Source organism: Perognathus longimembris, chromosome 20, assembly GCF_023159225.1.
Source record: "Perognathus longimembris pacificus isolate PPM17 chromosome 20, ASM2315922v1, whole genome shotgun sequence".
In the NCBI taxonomy this organism is placed as follows: domain Eukaryota; kingdom Metazoa; phylum Chordata; class Mammalia; order Rodentia; family Heteromyidae; genus Perognathus; species Perognathus longimembris.
The window spans coordinates 26,139,734-26,159,268 of NC_063180.1; the positions used below are offsets into that span (position 1 = coordinate 26,139,734).

Here is a 19,535-nt window from a genome sequence, read left to right on the forward strand (position 1 = left end):
ACTGTCTTTTCATGCACAGACATTTGCATCTCTAAGCCTTATGTAATCTCCTTATTGGAGCAAGGGAAAGAATCTTGGGAGAAGAGTACAAAGACAAGAAACTTATTACCAGGTGAATCTGGGAGAACCAAGCAGAAAAGTCCTTTCTAGAGAAGTTCTGCCTTCTTCAGAAACTTCTTTTTAATACCTGGATCAAACTTGGGGCCTCACACTTACTAGGTAAGCACTCTACCCTTTTAGCTGTACCTCTATCCCTTTTTGCTTTTGATATAGGGTTTGCTAACTTTGCCCAGTTGTCTTTGAACTTACGATCCACAGGCATGGACCACTATGTCTGACTTCAGCCTTGTAGGCCAGAGAAAAAGCTGAGGTTTTTCTTTTCCTTTTTTTTTTTTTTTTTTTTTGCCAGTCCTGGACCTTGGACTCAGGGTCTGAGCACTGTCTGTGGCTTCTTCTTGCTCAAGGCTTGCACTCTACCTCTTGAGCCACAGCGCCACTTCTGGCCATTTTCTATGTATGTGGTGCTGGGGAATCGAACCCGGGGCTTCATGTATACGAGGCAAGCAGTCTTGCCACTAGGCCATATCCCCAGCCCAAGCTGAGGTTTTTCTACTTGACATGTGCCCCCAAATATTTTCTCTTCTACTTTACTGTCTTCCTTCTGTCTAATAAGTTGTTTTTCAAAGAGTAAAACAATGAAACCCCTCCAAGAAGTGGCACTTTTCCTAGGTTGTTGGACATAGAACATGAGTGGGAAAAGTTCCTTACTATGCAACCCAAATTTCAGAGATCTGTGGGAACTGAAACTTTTTAATTCATTGAAATACAAATAATATAAAGAATGGATCAAGGTGGTCAGATGCTGGTGGCTCATGACTGTAATATTAGCTACTCAGCTGAGATTTGGAGGATTATGGTTTTACAGTTCAAGGCCATGAACAGAGAAAGTTCACTAATCTCCTCCAAAATAACCACCAAAATTCAGGTCTGGAGGCATACATAGCTCAAGTGGTTGAACACCAGCTTAGTAAGGTCAAATCCTGAGTTCATACCCCAGTGTCACACACAAAAAAAACACCCCTCAAAACCCAAGAAACAAGATGGATCATAGAAACACCATTTTCTGATTCTAAGAAATAACTATTGCACCTAAATCTCCAGGGAATTCACAAAGCATAATGGTTGTGGTTTCTAGCGGTCTTCAGAGAACTTTTTTTTTTTTTTTTTTTTTGGCCAGTCCTGGGCCTTGGACTCAGGGCTTGAGCACTGTCCCTGGCTTCTTCCCGCTCAAGGCTAGCACTCTGCCTCTTGAGCCACAGCCCCACTTCTGGCCGTTTTTTTTTTCTGTATATGTGGTGCTGGGGAATCGAACCTAGGGCCTCGTGTATCCGAGGCAGGCACTCTTGCCACTAGGCTATATCCCCAGCCCCTTCAGAGAACTTTTGAGCAGAAGTACTGATGGAATGGTACTGGTATTAAAAAATTTGGCCTCACTATATATGCAAATAAATTCCAAATGAGAGAGGCTTAATTTATAATCTGGCACACTATCTGATGATTACTTCTGGCTTCTTCTCCAGGGCCTCATAGCTATCCTCAGTTTTCCCAATCATTTTTGCATACTCCTTTGTGCATTTGTGGTCAGTATTTCTTCACTGTGATTTTAAAAATCTAATATAAATAACAAGATTTATGTTGGCTCTTACAGACTTGCCCAGAGGTATACCCAATCTAGTTGAGAATTCAGATTAACCACCACAATGTTTTTATACTTTGGGGCTTCCTTGAATATTTTCCAGTTGAGATGTTTACACAGGATCCATTTTGTAGGACACACCAGTTGTTAATTACCTTTCTTATTTTAAATGTTTCCTTTGTGAATAGCCCATGATAAAGATGCTTCGTTCTTGGGCAGCTTTCAGATGGGGAGCCTGCGTATGAGGGACAGAGCTACCTCTGAAGCAGTTCATGTGTGATAATACATCAGTGGACAGAGTTACAATCTTTGGACTTGAGTTTCCCACTCTGGAAAAAGATTGGAAATGTAAAGACCTTTTTAAGAGGCAGAAGGCAGGGCAAAAGACATTTAGCAGGTCAGAAACTTGTAAAAACATCTTCACCAAGGAAACAGGCTACAAATGTACCAGACCTGGGAAATTAGTGGGAGAGAATATAACTCATCTGTTACTGTTCACCAGAGAATTTACACAGGAGAGAAACCCTATGCATGTGAGGAATGTGGTAAATCTTTCAAGCAGAGTTACCACCTTGGCCAGCATCACTGAATACACACCCACGAGAAACTCTTCGAGTGTAAGGAATGCAGGAAAGTCTTCAGCCAGAATGCATACCTACTTGTGCACCAGAGAATTCACACCGGGGAGAAGCCTTACAAGTGTAAGGACTGTAGGAAAACCTTCCGACAGCCTTCACACCTGGCTCAGCACCAGAGAATTCACACTGGAGAGAAGCCCTATGTGTGTAAGCAATGTGGGAAAGCCTTCAGGGACAGCTCGACTTTTGTCCGACACCAGAAGTGTCACAGTGAACATCGCCCCATGAGTGTAGTGAGTGTGGGAAAGCCTTCCGGTATAACATGTCCCTAACTCGGCACTTCAGATGTGATCATACTGGAGAGAGAGAGAGACCTTTTAACTGCCTTGATTGTGGAAAAGCCTTCAGTGTTCATATAGGACTCACTCTGCACAGGAGAGTGCATACTGGAGAGAAGCCCTACAAATGTAATGTGTGTGGAAAAAACCTTCTGCAGGGATTCATCCCTGACTGTTCACCAGAGAATCCACACAGGAGAGAAACCTTACGAATGTGGTATTTGTGGGAAAGCTTTTAGCCATCGTTTGTCACTCAATGGACATCAAAGAATACAGTCACGGGAGAAACCCTATGAGTGTAAGGAGTGTGGGAAAGCGTTTAGGCAGAGTGTACATTTAGCTGTTCATCTGAGAATCCATATGGGTGAAAAACCCTATGAATGCAAGCAGTGTAGAAGAGCATTCAGAGAAAATTCACAGCTGACCACCCATCAGAGAACTCACACAGCAGAGAAGCCTTTTGAATGTAAGCAATGTGGTAAAGCTTTCAAGAGAAGGCCATATCTGGCCAGACATCAGAAAGTTCATACAGGAGAGAAGCCCTATGGGTGTAATGAATGTGGTAAAGCCTTCACCGACGCTGCCTACCTTATACGACACAAGAGAGTTCATAGTGGAGAGAGACCTTACAAGTGCACCGAGTGTGAGAAAGCATTTGGTGATGGGTCAAGCCAGGCTCAGCACCAGAGACTTCACACTGGCCAAAAGCTCTATATGTGTGTTAAATGTGGGAAGGCGTTCAGAACAAGGTCATCCCTTAACTGTCATCAGCGATGTCATGCTGGAGAGAAGCCTTAAAAACACACACATGGCAAGTCCTTCACACCTTGCCAATCTCTTACTGTATGTACATCAGGGAACTCAACCTGAAGAAAAACATACAAATGGAAGGAATGTAGGAGAACTTTCATTAAAATTGGACTCCTTGTCTTCATGGAAAGAGTCTTGCTGGAAAGAGAGTTCTTATAAATAATTGGGAACATGAAAGACTGCAGACAACATTACTGATCAGTGAGTTTGTTTTGCATCTTATGAAACTGTCTCAGGCATTCCTTACTTCCTGTGATGCCAGGCTCTGTGGATATATCTGCTAAGTATTTTTTGGAATTCATCCATATCTTCAGTTCCCATGGGCCTAGTTCCCTGGAAATTCCCCAATCCTCTGAACTGTTTTTGTCCCTTCACATTGATTCTTCACAGCCACAAGGATCTTTAAAAATGTTAAGTGTTACCTGTTTGCAGGTGGCTCACACTTGTAATCCTAGCTATTCAGGAGGCTGAGATCTGAGGATCATAGTTCAAAGCTAGCCTGGCAGGAAAGTCTGTGAGACTCTTATCTCCAATCAACTACTCAGAGAAAGCTGGAAGTGTCACTGTGACTCAGGTGGTAGAATGCTAGTGTTGAGCACAAAGAAGGGCAAGGATAGAGCCCAGTCTCTGAATCCAAACCCTAGGACCAGCAACAAACAAAGAAAAACAACAACAAAGAAGTAAATGTTGTTCACACCTAGCCCTACTCTGGAGGCAGAGATCCGGAAGATCTTGGTTTTGGGGAAGCTCTGGTGAAAGGAGAGGCACACACCTATCACCTCAGCCTCACAGGGAAAATAAACAGGAGAATCAGCCCAGACATAAATTCAAAACCCTATTAGAAGAAAAATGAAAGCAAAAAGGTCTGGCTTAGTAGTTGAGTGCCTACTTTGTAGGTATCAGGCCTGGAGTTTAAACCCTAGTACAGCCCTCCTCCAAGTAATTGTAATTTTCTTTTTAGTACTAGGGTTGAATTCAGGGCCTGCCATTTGTAAAACTGGCAGTGTTACTGCCCAAGTGCAGAAATGTAGATGCTTAAGCACATAACTGAATCGCAACAATTTTGGAAGTGTATGCTTGTCTGGAGGTCATAAAGTTGCTATTTAGTACATGGAAAGTGTTAGTATTTCCCTAGCCTCAGGTCCTCAGCTCCTCCCACTAGCCCATAGATCCACCCATACCTAATGAGCCACTCCTACTCACTACCTAACTACTTCCCCTTTACCCCCAGAGAGGAGAAGCTGCCACCTGGATAAGGTGCAGACACCATGTAGCTCCCTCTCCCGTGGGAACTATGGCCCCACTAATAAACCTCCTTATGAACCTTCTTCTCCTGCCTGTGATTATGTCCGCATGGTCCTTTGGGATGGCCGTGACCTATGCTTTCAGAAAGTCTGTGGTTTCTGAAAAGCATGTTGTGAATCTCTGCTCTCATTAAAACGTCTTTCATCTTATGAATCAAAAGTAATTTTCATGACTACAAAGAGCACACAGTCATTTTCACATAAGTGGAATGAAGTTTTTTTTTTTTTAATGAAAATACGTAAAACATCTGGGAGGTACACAATACAAGCACATACCATATGCTCACAAGTAGAGAAAAAAAAAATAGTTCCCTGGGGCGTCGGGCCGCTATGTCCTCATTCTGTGAAGTTGTGAGCTGGCCTCGGGACGTGCTTCCCTTTAACCCGACCGTGCTCCGTGACGCCTTGGAAGGGCAGAGTGTGGCTCATCTTGGCCAGGACGTGAAGGTGGTGCTTGAGCTCGAGGGTGTGCCAGGTTTTGTCCCTGAGCGCTTCTGCTCAAGGCTAACCAGTACTCTACCACTTGAGCCACAGCTCCACTTCCAGCTCTTTGGTGATTAATTAGCGATCAGAGTCTCCTGGACTTTGCTGCCAGGGGTGGCAGAGGAGATGGGGCCCCCGAACCTACACATGAACCCACCGCACCCTATGTCCGGGTGAGAACTACTGCAGAAGCTGGGAAGTCCGTGGGGGCTTTTCCCATGCAGCATGTCCCAGCTGCACCCTGCCGGGCGTTCCCCTCCCCTTCCCCCCCCACGTGCACGGTCCCACCGCGCCTCGCCCATTCTTTGCTACCACTGCGCCTGGCCTGCGTGCTCCGAACGGGCTCCAACTCCCAGAAGCCTTGTTAGGGCTCGGCGCCGCCACTGCCGCCTTCCGCCTTGGAACTACGTTTCCCAGAGGGCACTGCGGCAAGACCACGCCCACTTCCGGCACTGGTGGAGCCGCTTGAGTGACAGACTGTGAAGCCCAGGCTGGGCGGGGCAGGGCGGGGCGTGTGGCGCCGGCTGGGCAGGCGAGCCGGGCGGCAGGCGGGGCCTGTAGGGGAGGCTGGTGGGAGTCCGGCAGCCAGTCGGGGCCGGGCGGGGCCTATGGGAGAGGCTGAGCCATAAGCCTGGTGGGCGTGGCGGGCGTGGCCCCGAGGCTCGAGCGCCCAGGTGCTCTCCAGGGTGACAGGTGGGGGTCGGGGAGTGCAGGGGCTCCCCAGGCCGGGGCGCCACCGCCAAAGCCCTGGCCAGGCCGAGGCTAGGTGGGGCCCGGGGCGGCTTGTGCCCGCCCTGTCCTGGGAAGGCCCTGCTCCGGGAGCGGCTGTCCGGGCGAGGTGACCTCGGGGACCCGTGCACAGTGGCGAGGGTGGCGGAAGTCCCGGCTCCAGGCCGTGTTCCTGGGGTGCAAGGAGGCTCAAGTCTGAGGGTTCTCGGGCCTAGGTGCTGGAGACGGGTCCCCAACATTTGAAGTCCACGTGAGCCAGGTCGGGTGAGCCATGGGAGTGTCCCGTTCCTAGGTGTCCGGGTTTCCAGACTCGGGGATCCCCCGTTCTCCGGTATGGAAACCCCATCTCAGGGCTTTACAGGGCTTCCAGCCTCCTTAAAATGGCCCCACCACCTCGTGGGGGAAGGCTGTTGATTTGGGGGAATCGTGTCAACCGTGTCTGCCTTTCCTCCTCAGCTTTCCCAGGACGCCACCTTCCTCCAGGAGGAGCACCATCAGCCCCAGGCCGCAGGGTCGTGGAGTGGGGTGAAGGCCATGGTCCAGGTGAGTTACCACTCCCCTTCCTCAAACAGTCTGGCTTTGCAGCACTTGGTTCTGTTTTCCCTGAAAAGTTTTCAGTTTAAGAGACATGTTCTGGAATCTGGCTCCTATTCCCGAGTTCTGGTAAGTGCTGGACTACAGGAGTGGGATAGCCTGCCCTAACATCCCTCCTGGATGATGGGTGGGATAGCCTGTCCAGGACATTTCCCCTGGACTACAGGGGCCAGATAACCTGCTCAGAGCACCCTTCTCCTGGGCACTCATGTGTGTTCCAAGGCTGAGCAGTGCTCTGGCACCTGAGTGCACAGAACAGCTCAGCTCCTGAGGTCACATCTTACCTGCCTGCCTCCTTTCATCCCCCAAAGCCACATGATCTTTGAGGGTGGATCTGTCCTCACCCATTTCTGTATTCTAGAGCTTATGATAGAAAGCCAGCTGTCTAGGGCTATGGTGTGACTCAGTAGTAGACTGTCTGCCTAGTGTGAGGCAGGCCCAACACCAAGCCAAAAGAGAGGGAGGGAGAGAGAAAAGGAGGAAGGAAGCTTTTCGGAGATTACCCAGATTTCCAAATGAGCAAATGTATCAAGGCGATCCTTAGGATTTCTTTCTCTTTCTCTCTCTCTCTCTCTTTCTTTCTTTCTTTCTTTCTTTCTTTCTCTCTCTCTCTTTCTTTCTCTCTCTCTTTCTTTCTCTCTCTCTTTCTTTCTTTCTTTCTTTCTTTCTCTCTTTCTTTCTTTCTTTCTTTCTTTCTTTCTTTCTTTCTTTCTTTCTCTCTCTCTCTTTCTTTCTTTCTTTCTTTCTTTCTTTCTTTCTTTCTTTCTTTCTTTCTTTCTTTCTTTCTTTCTTTCTTTCTTTCTTTCTTTCTTTCTTTCTTTCTTTCTTTCTTTCTTTCTTCTTTTCTTTCTTGTCCTGGGGATTGAACTCAGGGCCTGAGCACAGTCCCTGGTTTCTTTTTGCTCAAGGCTAGCACTCTGCCAACTTGAGTCACAGCGCCACTTCTGGCTTTTTCTATATATGTGGTGCTGAGGAATTAAACCTAGGGCTCCATGTATATGAAGTGAGCACTCTTGCCACTAGGCCATATTCCCAACTCCTAAGGATTTTTTTTTTTTTTTTTTTGCCAGTCCTGGGCCTTGGTCTCAGGGCCTGAGCACTGTCCCTGGCTTCTTTTTGCTCAAAGCTAGCACTCTGCCACTTAAGCCACAGCGCCACTTCTGGCCGTTTTCTGTATATGTGGTGCTGGGGAATCGAACCCAGGGCCTCATGTATACGAGGCAGGCACTCTTCCTAAGGATTTTTTTTTTTTTTTTTGGCCAGTCCTGGGCCTTGGACTCAGGGCCTGAGCACTGTCCCTGGCTTCTTCCCGCTCAAGGCTAGCATTCTGCCACTTGAGCCACAGCGCCGCTTCTGGCCGTTTTCTGTATATGTGGTGCTGGGGAATCGAACCTAGGGCCTCGTGTATCCGAGGCAGGCACTCTTGCCACTAGGCTATATCCCCAGCCCCCCTAAGGATTTTTTAAAGGACAGAAATTCTTTCCTTTCCATTTAGAGAGACAGGACCTCCAGCCCAGGATCATGGTGTCAGCAGGTTTGGTGTTCCTGAGATCTGCTTCCTGGCTGGCTTGCAGGTGGCCACCTCTTCCCAGTGATGTCTGCTCTGTGTGTTCACACTCCTGGGTCCTCCTCTCAAGGGGCCTGTCAGACTGAATTAGAGCCCAACCCATGTGACCACATCTAACTTTACACCCCAAATACCAGGGATGAGGACTTAAACACAGAAACCCAGCACAGCTTACTTAACAACCTTCTACGTGTGGGGCATCAGCGCTGGTGGGGCAAGAATGCGCTTCTGTTATTTCAGGACTTGGTGACATTTGGGGATGTGTCTGTGAACTTCACACAAGTGGAGTGGGAATGTCTGAACCCTGCACAGAGGAGCCTGTACAAGGGGGTGATGCTGGACAACTACAGGATCCTGGCGTCCCTGGGTGAGGGAGGCCCCGCCCTGGCCCACTTCCCCCGTCCCCCACCTCTGGCCCACCTGAGGTGCCCAGCTTCCTTTGTCCTGAATGCCACAGCACCCTGTTGAGTGGCTGGACCAGCCCACAGCACAACCAAAGACTATCCTATGTGTCTAGGAGTCTGTGCTTCCAAGCCGGATGTGATTTCCTCTTTGGGTAGGGAAAAGAAAGATGACAAGAGGCCGGTGCCCAGGTCAGTGAGTGAGGAAGAATTGCTATTCCAGCCATGCCTTTCATTTAAAAAAAAATAAAATGAAAACTTCCCAAATGCAATATTTAAATTTTTTATTGGGTTTAAGCTATTACATATATCTCACAGTATACTTTTTACTTTCACAATGATGAAAATTGTCCTTCTACTCTACATAGCTCATGAAATCTATGTACTTTAATAATAAAATCATTTTCTCCATTTTGGATGATATGTACATTACTTTCCTTCTGTTTAGCAACATCTCTTCCCTTTTCCACTCATTCCTTCTTTCCCATTCTCACCCATGAGTTGCTTAGTTCCCTTTCATCAGTGTTCAATATACAAAATGCCATATATTTGAAGGCTTTAATTTGCCTGCTTGTATTGGAAAGTTCTCCCTCCATGTGCACTAGTAGGTCACATTGTGTATCTTTCAGACTGGAAGGCTGTGTAAGAGACCAGAAAGTTCCATCCGGGGCACTTCCCTGAAGAACTGCTCCCCCCAGAAGCAGTCACAGAGGAGCCCCCATGCCATGGGCCCCAGGACTCTGAGTTGGGGGGCTGCGACCCTGTGTCTGAGACACAGCTGCTGAGTCAGGAGATGAACCTCAGAAAAGATGAAAGCGGCTTCCTAGGGCAACCTTTCTGTTGGTGCCATCTGTTCCTGTGGACCGAGGCATGTATGTTGTGCTGGGGACTGGGTTGGGAGAACCGGGAACCAGGTGGCTCAGGGGAGAGAGGCTTGGTAAGCAGTGACCCAGAGGTTCCTCCTGCTCTTCCATCCTGGTCACGGATGCTTGGTCATCCTGAGACCTGGGTGGCTCAGCATCGTCTCACTGTTGTCAATGTGACACCCCCCCTCCCCCAGGCCATGCAGCAGTGAGCATGGTGTGATGAAAAATGTGTTTTTCCTTTTCAGGGCTTACCCACTGTGGCGATTATGACCATGAACTTCTCCAGCAGCCAGACCAGGCTCAGGAGCATTTCTGTAAGGAAGCCGTTGGGGAGAGCCGGCATGACCTGGGGGCTAAAGGCGAGGATGGCCTTTCCTCCATGCTGCCTGTGGTCTGATGTGGAGCAGGGAAAGGCTCTTGGGTGGGTGTGGGGAGAGCCTGGCTGTGGAGGTAAAGGCTGCGGCCTCGTTACACCTGGAGTGGGGAGGACATCTCACTGTGCAGGGTGGAGGGGGTGTCTCTTCATTACGTGTGGAGGGCAACTTCCAAAGAGCTGCATGTCTTCCTGGTTCTCCTGCAGAACTTTTCTGCCAGGGAACAGGCCAAGGGCAAGTCCAGCCCAGTCCCCTTTCCTTCCAGCAGGACATGGTGGTTCAGCCAGACTTAGCCTCATTCCTGGAGCAGAGGGAGGAGCTGCGGGTGTAGGGGTGGGGGACCCTGCCTCGGGCCAGGTTTTCTGTGAGACTTGGGTCTAGTTCCTGTACAGAAAAAAGCTTGATCAAATCCTCCGGGTATGGAGAGAAATCACCCCACCCTTGTCTCCCCTGCCCCCCATCCCCCAGATCTCCTGATCATTTTTTCTTTCTTCTTCCTTCTTTCCTTCTGATGACTCATTTCCCCATGGTGTTCCTTTGATTTTTTTTTTTTTTGCCAGTCCTGGGGCTTGAACGTGGTCTGGGCACTGTCCCTGAGCTTCTTTTGCTCAAGGCTAGCACTCTACCACTTGAGCCACAGCTCCACTTCCAGTTTTTTCTGTTTATGTGGTGCTGAGGAAACAAACCAAGGGCTTCATGCATGCAAGGCAAGCACCCTACCACTAAGCCACCTTCCCAGCCCCTCCTTTGATTCTTAATCACTTGTTTCCTACATGACTCTTCTTGACCCAGTGTAGTTTCCCTCTGCACTTATTCCCTTAAGAGACGAGCACACGCTTGGGATGAGCAGGCAGTTGGAGAGAGGGCAAACCTGCTCAGCTGTGGGAGAGGATGAGCCATATTTACTGCATGCTGGCCTTTTTATTTTTTCAGTTGTGGGGCTTGAACTCAGGGCCTAGGTGCTGTCCCTGAGCTTCTTTGTGCTCAAGGCTAGCACTCTACCACAGAGTGGTAGAGTGGAGCCACAGCACCACTTGCGGTTTTTGAGTGGTTTATTGGATCTAAGAGTCTCACAAAGACTTTTCTGCCAGGGATGACTTTGAACTGTGATCCTCAGATCTCAGCCTCCTGAGTAGCTAGGATGGCAGGTGTGAGCCACTGGCCCCTGGCCCTGCTGGCCCCTTGTGAAGCTTTGACTGAGGTGAGGCCCAGAGACAAAAGGGGTGTCCATCCCTGGTCCTTTTCCCACCAGCAGAGCAGAGCAGCCTTTCACTGCAAAGAGACAAGGAGACAGACATAGAAGCTCAAAGCTTCCTTTGAAAACAGTGGTTTGTAGGAAATGTAATTCCATCACCAGTTCAGGAGAAGAGGGAAAGTATGTTGCCACTGTTTTTTTTTTTTTGGCCAGTCCTGGGCCTTGGACTCAGGGCCTGAGCACTGTCCCTGGCTTCTTCCCGCTCAAGGCTAGCACTCTGCCACTTGAGTCACAGCGCCGCTTCTGGCCGTTTTCTGTATATGTGGTGCTGGGGAATCGAACCTAGGGCCTCGTGTATCCGAGGCAGGCACTCTTGCCACTAGGCTATATCCCCAGCCCGTGTTGCCACTGTTTTTAAGCTTGGCTATGGTCAGCACAGACTGGTCATGAAGTAAGTCCTGCTGTGTATCCAGCATTGGTTTTCCACACGCATGTCACATGGCCTATACTGTGATCAGTTCACTTCATGTTTCTTGGTACTGATAATAGACTTAGAACACTTTCTTTTTCTTTATGTATTTAGTTTTCGCAGTCCTGGGGATTGAACTTGTGCCCTCATACTTAAAGCACTTTGCCACTTAAGCCATGCAATCCAGCAATAAAGAAGAGGAAGGAGGGAGGGAGGGAGGAGAGGGAGAGCGAGCGAGCGAGCGAGCGAGCGCGAGAGAGAGCACCAGACAAGAGTGAGGAGTGTGCACCAGCTGTGAGTTCACATGGCTTTGTGCTGAGCTTGCGCAGTCTGCTGAAAGGCGGCTTTTGTTCAGACTCATTAAGTCCCATACAGTGACAGGGATGGCGCACTGTGGTGTGGCGGGGCTCAGGTTCTTATGCTTACATGTGTCCAGGGAAGCACGACTGTTAAAAACAATTTTAAACCGCTCTTTTAACTTGGGTGTTTGATATTACTGGCTGTTAATGTGCTGGTGTTTCTAAGTGTTTCTCAGCCCTGGGCACTGGTGTACATGAATAAACAACTCATTTTGTTTGTAGGAGGGAAGACAAGTGGTTGCCCTGCAGTGGAGATGGGACATTGTTTGGTGGAAGAGAACTCCTGTAGAGACCTTGACAGTTAGTTGCCTTCCTCAGCCCCCACCCCCCCTTCACAAGTCATGGGAGTGAGGCTTTCTTTCCCCTCAAGGGCAGCTGCCCGAAGGGATGTTTGAATCACCACTTTGTCACTCACTGGCTGTGTGAGCTGGGGAATGCCTGAGGGTTGCCTGCTACTGAGATTGGAACTTGGGGCCTCACACTTGCTAGGTAAGCCCTGTACCACTAAGCCATGCCTCCTGCAGTTCCGTCAGAGATGGGGGACTTGCTTCATGCTCAAGTGTGCTTCATGCACACTCTGGGTCACACTGATTTGAGATGCCTTGCCCTAGTTTGGGTGACAGATGAATGTAGTCAAACTTAGCTTCTTTCTGGAAAGTCTCAGACTCCCCCTGCCCCCAGGGTTGGAATCCTTCCATCCTCAGGCTTGCATGTAGCTTTGGATGACAGGGGCTACTGCATCAGCTAAGGCCTGAGAAGCAATCTTGTAGGCATTTCTGCCTGAACCAGCCTCAACCCATAATGCCTTGGTTCTCAACCTCTCAAGTAGCCAAGATTACAGGTGTGAGTGACTGGCACCAATCTCAATATCAGATTTGGGGGCAGGAGATCTGTTGTGGGCATGAGGCCTCCAGGTGATCTCCAGCACCCTGTGAGGGGCAACTCCTGGTTTGGGCAGCTATGGTCTCCTGGTGACTAGATATGTATAGAGAACAAACTCTTTCATGTGCACACACATGAGTTCATACAGCAGTTTATGGTGAGGTGGATTTTTACACCAGGCAGTCATTCTTGAAAAGCCTTCATGATTCAAGGGTAATTCTGCAATAAGGTCATCAGGGAGGGCTTGTGGAAGGGACACTGAGATTATGCCCTTTGCAGACAGTTGTATTTTGCCTATGGATTTTCCATGAATTAAAACATTGCACGTTTTATCATTAAAAAATGCCACCCCAACCCTCGAAGCTCATGCTTCCAAATGCACACAGTAAGATCGGATCCACCTGTCAGTGAGCAATCATGTCTGCCCTGCGGCCCACCTTGGGACACAAAATCCATAAACCCTAGTAACTCGCACGGGCCTCTGTAGAGCTCTCCACCCCTCCCTCCTCTTCTCCGGACCCAGGAAGCAATGGCTAGAGTCCTGGGCCAGTCTGTCCCTCACATTCCCTCCTCTGCACACACATGTTTCAGAAACAGTTAAAAATTTTCATCAGATTGTAGCCGTGCTCTTGTCCTAAGAGCCAAAGCTGCTACCTAAACAACCCTGCACTTTACTCATGAACTTTCACCCTGCTCCCTCCAGCCTACAGAGAACTTTGTATCCTGGGACTTTTCCAGGTGGACAGGTTTGGGGTCCCCCTGGGTACTCAGCGCAGGGGCCCCGACACCATGGACAGCACCACAAGAAGCCCGGCACCGTCATTGACAGCACCACATAACGACCTCCCATTGTGGTTCAGAACTAAGGACAGCACGATGACAGGGCCCATGCCCGGGATTCAGCACCGTGGACAGCACCAGACAGCAATCCCCCCCCAACATCGCGGGTCCAGCTCTGCCTCGGCATCGTGGCTCAGCACCAAGGACAGCACCGCGCTTAGCTTCCCCGCCCTCCCCACCTGTCCTGTGGTCCAGCACCACGGACAGCTCAGGGCAGCGAACGGACACCGGAGTTCAGCACTACGGACAGCCCAGTGCAGCTACCGGGCATCGGGGTTCAGCACCACGGGCAGCGCCACACAATGGTCGGCCGTTGTGGTTCAGCACCAAGGACAGCGCCACGCTCCGACTGGTCCCCGTGGTTCAGCACCACGGACAGCACCACGGGCGCCTCGCCCCCACCATAGTCCAGCACCACGGACAGCGCCACAAATGGCCCCCGCGTTGCGGTTCAGCACCGAGGACAGCACTGCGCGTGGCTGTTTCCGTGGTTCAGCACCAAGGACAGCACCTCGATCAGCTCTTAGTCCAGAAGAATGGCAGGGTGTGGAGGGGTTAGAAGACGCTGAAGGTGGCTGACGGGAGATGGGGGCATTGGGGAGCACTGGAAAGGGAGAACTGGTTCTCGGTGGTAGATGTAGGGAGGGCAAGAGGAGAAATCCTCCATGGCGGGACAGAAGGTGGGGCCACCTGCGGAGAGGTCTTGGAGGGCACAGGCGTCACAGGGGTCACAGGTGTCACAGATGAGGTGGGAGCCAGTACTGGGCTGAGAGGATGGGCAGCACGCATCGGCTGGGTTCATTCGGTGTGAGGAAGAGGACAGGGAGGTTCTGACCATGGGGCCCTGAAGTCTGGGGACGCCCGGTAGCTGTGGCCCAGTTCCACAGCGGCCTCTGTTCTGGTTCTTGTGGGAATCATACACAGACAATCTCATCCCTGGTGGATGTCAGGTGACCTGGCTGGAGTCTTCCAGGAGCTTGAGCAATCGAATTCAGCCTCTCCGTAATCCAGGTGCCCCAGGTCCCCCAACTTTTGTTCGTCGTGGGGCTTGAACTCTGGGCCTGGGCACTGTCCCTGAGCTTTTCAGCTCAAGGATAATGTTCTACCACTTTGAGACAAAGTGCCACTTCCTGTTTTCTGGTGGTTAATTGGAGATAAGACTTTCCTGCCTGGGCTGGCTTTGAACCACAATCCTCAGGTCTCAGCTTCCTGAGTAGCGAGGATCACAGGTGTGAGCCACCAGTGCCCAGCTTTAGCTTTTTGTTTTTGTGTCAGGGCTTTGCTTTGTGGACTGATGGACACAGCACATGGATATCGTCTTGTCCTGTGTGCAGTTTTGTCCCTGGTGCTGGTGTGTTTGCCTGTGACGCTTCCCATTCAATGGTGACAGCAGCTCCCATCTGTAAACTGTATGCGCTGTCAACTGTATGCTCAGATGGGCATTTAGTGACATCAAATGCCTCCCAAACACCCATGGAGATGATTTATTTTTTACAAACCCTTTTAGTATGAAGTTTTTCATGACTATTTCATTGAAATGAAGACACTGCCAGTTGTGAAATATGCATCTGATATACTGCCAAGCAGACAACAAGTTAGTGGGAAGGTGCTACCAGCTAGAAGACCCTACCCAACTTCAGACATGGCGGGAAACACGTGCAAATCAGGATCAGTGAGACCTGGTGGGTGCCTCATGTCAGACCCTCTCAGATGACAGCACCGTGTTTGCTCCTAGCTTGCCTCTTCCCTGACCCTCCATGCAGGATCCTTGCCTCTGTCATCACGTGTGAGATCAGGTGGAGGCAATCCTTGTGAGGCATTAGCTTCCTGGCTAAACTTGTATTGAAGAAAGATTCGAGTTAGGGAGACTTGTAAAACCAGAAGGCTCATGCGGCACAGCTCCTCCCGATGAATGCGAGCCAGGGTCTGTCCCCAGCACCATGTGCACCCCTTCTTTTCTAGCTTTCTGGTTTTGTTTCAGGGCCTTGTGCATTGTGGGAATCGGCCTTACTGTAAAGTCCTCGATGTAGCAACCCTGACACAGTAGCAGATGTCGTAAGTCGTCAGCAATAGTAGTTCATGTTTTTTACTTGTCTACTGTGTATGAAAAAACAGAACATCCCCATCTTTTTTGCTTAATTTTTGTTGTTCTGGAGGTTGAATCCAGGTTGTGTTTGCATCAACCCATGCCCGAACTTGCTGGAGCTTGGTCCTCTCCTGGCCCTGCCCAGTGTCCTGTGCATGACGCAGATCCCCAGGGCCTGCCTCACCGCCAGGGCTGCTGGCGATGGCCGGTCATTAGTGCTTTGCTCTGGCTTTAGGCCCCCACCCAAGGCTCTGAGCAGGATGCCAAATTCTACCACATGTGGTTGATGCCAAAAAAAGTCTCACGAGAGCACCACACCACCTACCTGAGGCCTCTACTGTGTCCATGGGTGCAATCATCACAGGCTGGGAGGATTCTTCTACATAGCAAAAAAAAAAGAAAGAAAGAGAAAGAAGAGAAAAAAGAAAAGCAGAAGAAAAAAAAATCAAGTGCCTTAATTCTTTTCCTCTTTCATTCTGATTCAATGGAGGCTCTGTGAGCATAGCAGTTGCTTTGTCCACCACTAGATGGCGGTGGTGAGCCATGGAAAACTACATAGACATTCACTAGCCCGCATACACAGTTTCTTAGTTTAAAAACTTAAAAATTTTATTAGCATATATTAGTTGTACACGGAGGGTTTAGTGCCATATACATTAGGACAGAATATTCTCCAGCCTCAAAGAGGAGGGGAAGTGTGACATCTTGGGATGGTGTGAAAAGGAACGGTCCAGTCACAGGAGACAGATACTTTAGATTTCTAACTGTTAGAACAATCACAATCAGAGAGGAAGAAGCAACAGTGGTTGCTGAGAATTGAGGTTAGGGTCTCAGACTGTGGGCCAGGCTGGCATTGAACTCTCCATCCTCCTGCCTCAGTGCTGGAACTCATGTCTACCAATGTATGCTTCTTTTTTTTTTTTTTTTTGGCCAGTCCTGGGCCTTGGACTCAGGGCCTGAGCACTGTCCCTGGCTTCTTCTCGCTCAAGGCTAGCACTCTGCCGCTTGAGCCACAGCACCGCTTCTGGCGGTTTTCTGTATATGTGGTGCTGGGGAATCGAACCTAGGGCCTCGTGTATCCGAGGCAGGCACTCTTGCCACTAGGCCATATCCCCAGCCCCCAATGTATGCTTCTTAAAATGGTCTAAAGGAGGTTCCTCCTCCATCAGCCCATTCACGACGCAGCACTCAACCGTCCTCGCCCGGCCCCTCGCTCTGCAGGGACTGGGAAGTCCTTGGGGGCCCATCAGCTGGATGGCTTAAGCCGGCCTCTCAGTGGTGGCCGGGCTAAGAGCTCAGTCACGCAGGCGTGGAGGTGGAGTGCGGTTAGAACCCAGGCCAGCTTCACCCGGGCCAGGGGGAGCTCAAGACAGTGCCCTGGTCCTCTGGTGGCCAGGCCCCCTGGCTTAATTCCTGAAGCTTCTGCATCGAGTGGCTACCCAGGGCCTCTCATCCCAGAGCAGAGGCCCAGAGAAGGAAGGCACAACCTCTGTCCATCCCCACTTCTTGAGATACTCAGGTAAGGAGACTGGAAGCTCAGGGTGGGGAGGGCGGGGATGGGAGGATGGAGATGATGGAGGGAGAATGAAGATAAGACAAGATATTTAAAGCTCACCGGCTCTGGTCAATGCTGTTGTGAGTTTCCCTGCTTTCTCTCCCCCAAATCCTGCACTATGGTGACACCATCAGCTCCTGTGTAGAGACAGAGATGGAATAGCAAGACTGGGTAAAAAACACCCATTTCCAGGCAGCCAGGCAGGGGCTTTGGGCTATAAGTCCACGCAAGGATATAAAGCTCGAATTTTCTTCTACTGTGCCAAGATTTCTCTCAGGGATGACTGAAAATGCACTGCTGGTTTGGGAGTGAGGCTCTCCCTTCATTGCCTTTCCCTGGAGATGGGCAGAAACAGGGCCACCTCAGTCCTCACCAGGTGCCCCCGGCCTCTGGCTCCGCCTGCTCAGCCCTCATAGGTACCCCCGGCCTCTGGCTCCCCCACCTCAGCTCTAACTTGGGCACCCCTGGCTCCCCTGCCTCAGCCCTCACCGGGCACCCCTGGCTCCCTCTGTCAGCCCTCACCAGGCGCCCCGGGCCTCTGGCTCCCTGCCTCTGCCCTCACCAGGTGCCCCCAGCTCCCGACCTCAGCCCTCCCTCACCAGGTGCCCCTGGCCTCTGGCTCCCCCTCTCAGCCCTCACTGGGCACCCTTGGCTCTCCCCTCAGCCCTCACCAGGTGCCCCCCAGCCTCTGGCTCCGCCCTCAGCCCTCACTGGGTGCCCCCCAGCCTCTGGCTTCCCTATGGCTTTGCCCACTTCCAACAGCCAGAAGCCATGAATGTTGAGCTTCCTACCTGCCACTTCTTGTCCTTCTTGGAGAAAGGACTTCTTCACTACCACCCCTCCCTGCCTCACCTCAGAGCAGAGGTGGCGCAGCTCCTAGATTGGTTTGGAGACCAGAGGAAGAAGAGGCAAACATGTTCTAGTTGCTTTACAAGCAGTGAAGGCCAGAGAGGAAGGCGGCTAGACCCAGGCAGGGAGGCCCAGACCCCAACACTGCCTTTGTTATTTTCTAGTGGTGTGACCTTGTCTACTGTCCTCCCCTCTGTGACCTTGTCCAGTGTCCTCCCCTCCATGACCTGTCCACTGTCCTCCCCTCCGTGACCTTGTCAAGTGTCCTCCCCTCCATGACCTTGTCCACTGTCCTCCCCTCCGTGACCTTGTCCACTGTCCTCCCCCAGTGACTCCACTGTTGTCCCTTCCATGACCTTGTCCAGTGTCCTCCCCTCCGTGACCTTGTCCAGTGTCTCCCCCCATGATCTTGTTCACTGTCCTCCCTTCTGTGACCTTGTCCACTGTCCTCCCTCCATGACCTTGTCTAATGTTTCCCCTCTGTGACCTTGTCCACTGTTGTCCCGTCCATAACCTTGTTCAGTGTCATCCCCTCTGTGACCTTGTCCATTGTACTCCTCTCATGACTTTGTCCACTGTCCTCCCCCCCAAGACCTTGCTCAGTGTCATCCCCTCTGTGACCTTGTCCATTGTACTCCTCTCATGACTTTGTCCACTGTCCTCCCCCCCAAGACCTTGCTCAGTGTCATCCCCTCTGTGACCTTGTCCACTGCCCCTCCATGGCCTTGTTCACTGTCGTCCCCTCTGTGACCTTGTCCACTGTCCTCCCTCCGTGACTTTGTCCAGTGTCTCCCCCTCATTAGATACCCTAATGACATTAGGCAATATTTGTTGTTCGCTGTGTGCTGGGAAGGTGGCCTGTGAGGGAACCACTAAGCCAGCGTCCAGTCCACATGGGGCTCTGCAAGGGATGGCAGCTCATCCTCATGGGAGGAATGGCAGAACCAGGCTGAAGGGTGGGGGCCTGGGGAGCTTGTGCACCATGTGTGGCTGAGAGAAAGTGGGTGGGGGCCTTCTGGCCCTCCAGGTCTTGCCCACACGGCCGCAGCTGATGGATGGGCATACACTGAGCCAAACAGAAGTCCCAAGACCCCTGAGTGCTCCAATTCCTCACCAAAGAACAAAACAAAAGCAAACCCCTCTGACTCCTAGCACGACAGGCTGAGGCTTCACAGGAGAGCACACAGAGGGACAAGTCCAGGCAGGGAGAAGGGAGGCACTGTGGAAAGGAAGAAAAGTGGGTGGTGTAGGGCGAGGTCCCAGGCAGGAGAAAGAGAGGGAGGGGAGCGGAGATCTGAAGACTGAAAAGGGTTCAGTTCTATGGTGAGTAGCAGTGGGGCTGGGGCGGGGGTCACCTCTAGACAGACAGCAGAGCACCCCAGATTGGGCGCTGGGGAAAGAGTTTTCAGGACCAAGGACAGATCCAGCCTTTCAGGACCTGGAGGGCTGAGTTCAGTGGACCTTGAAGTGAATCACCACCGTGGTGGAGATTCAATGGGCACCTGGGTGGGTTTCGTGGAGACCACTCTTGTCGCTGCCCCGGGTACTATAGACATCATG

At 50.8% G+C, this 19,535-nt stretch overlaps 1 protein-coding gene across 1 annotated transcript; it reads left to right on the forward strand.

The window, feature by feature from the left end:
- The first annotated feature begins 2,178 nt into the window (after positions 1–2,178).
- LOC125338492 (zinc finger protein 471-like) lies at positions 2,179–3,488 on the forward strand. Its single transcript, XM_048329311.1, has one exon. It carries the CDS (start codon positions 2,745–2,747, stop codon positions 3,408–3,410), a length of 666 nt encoding a protein of 221 aa, XP_048185268.1. The 5' UTR covers positions 2,179–2,744; the 3' UTR covers positions 3,411–3,488.
- Positions 3,489–19,535: the final 16,047 nt, after the last annotated feature.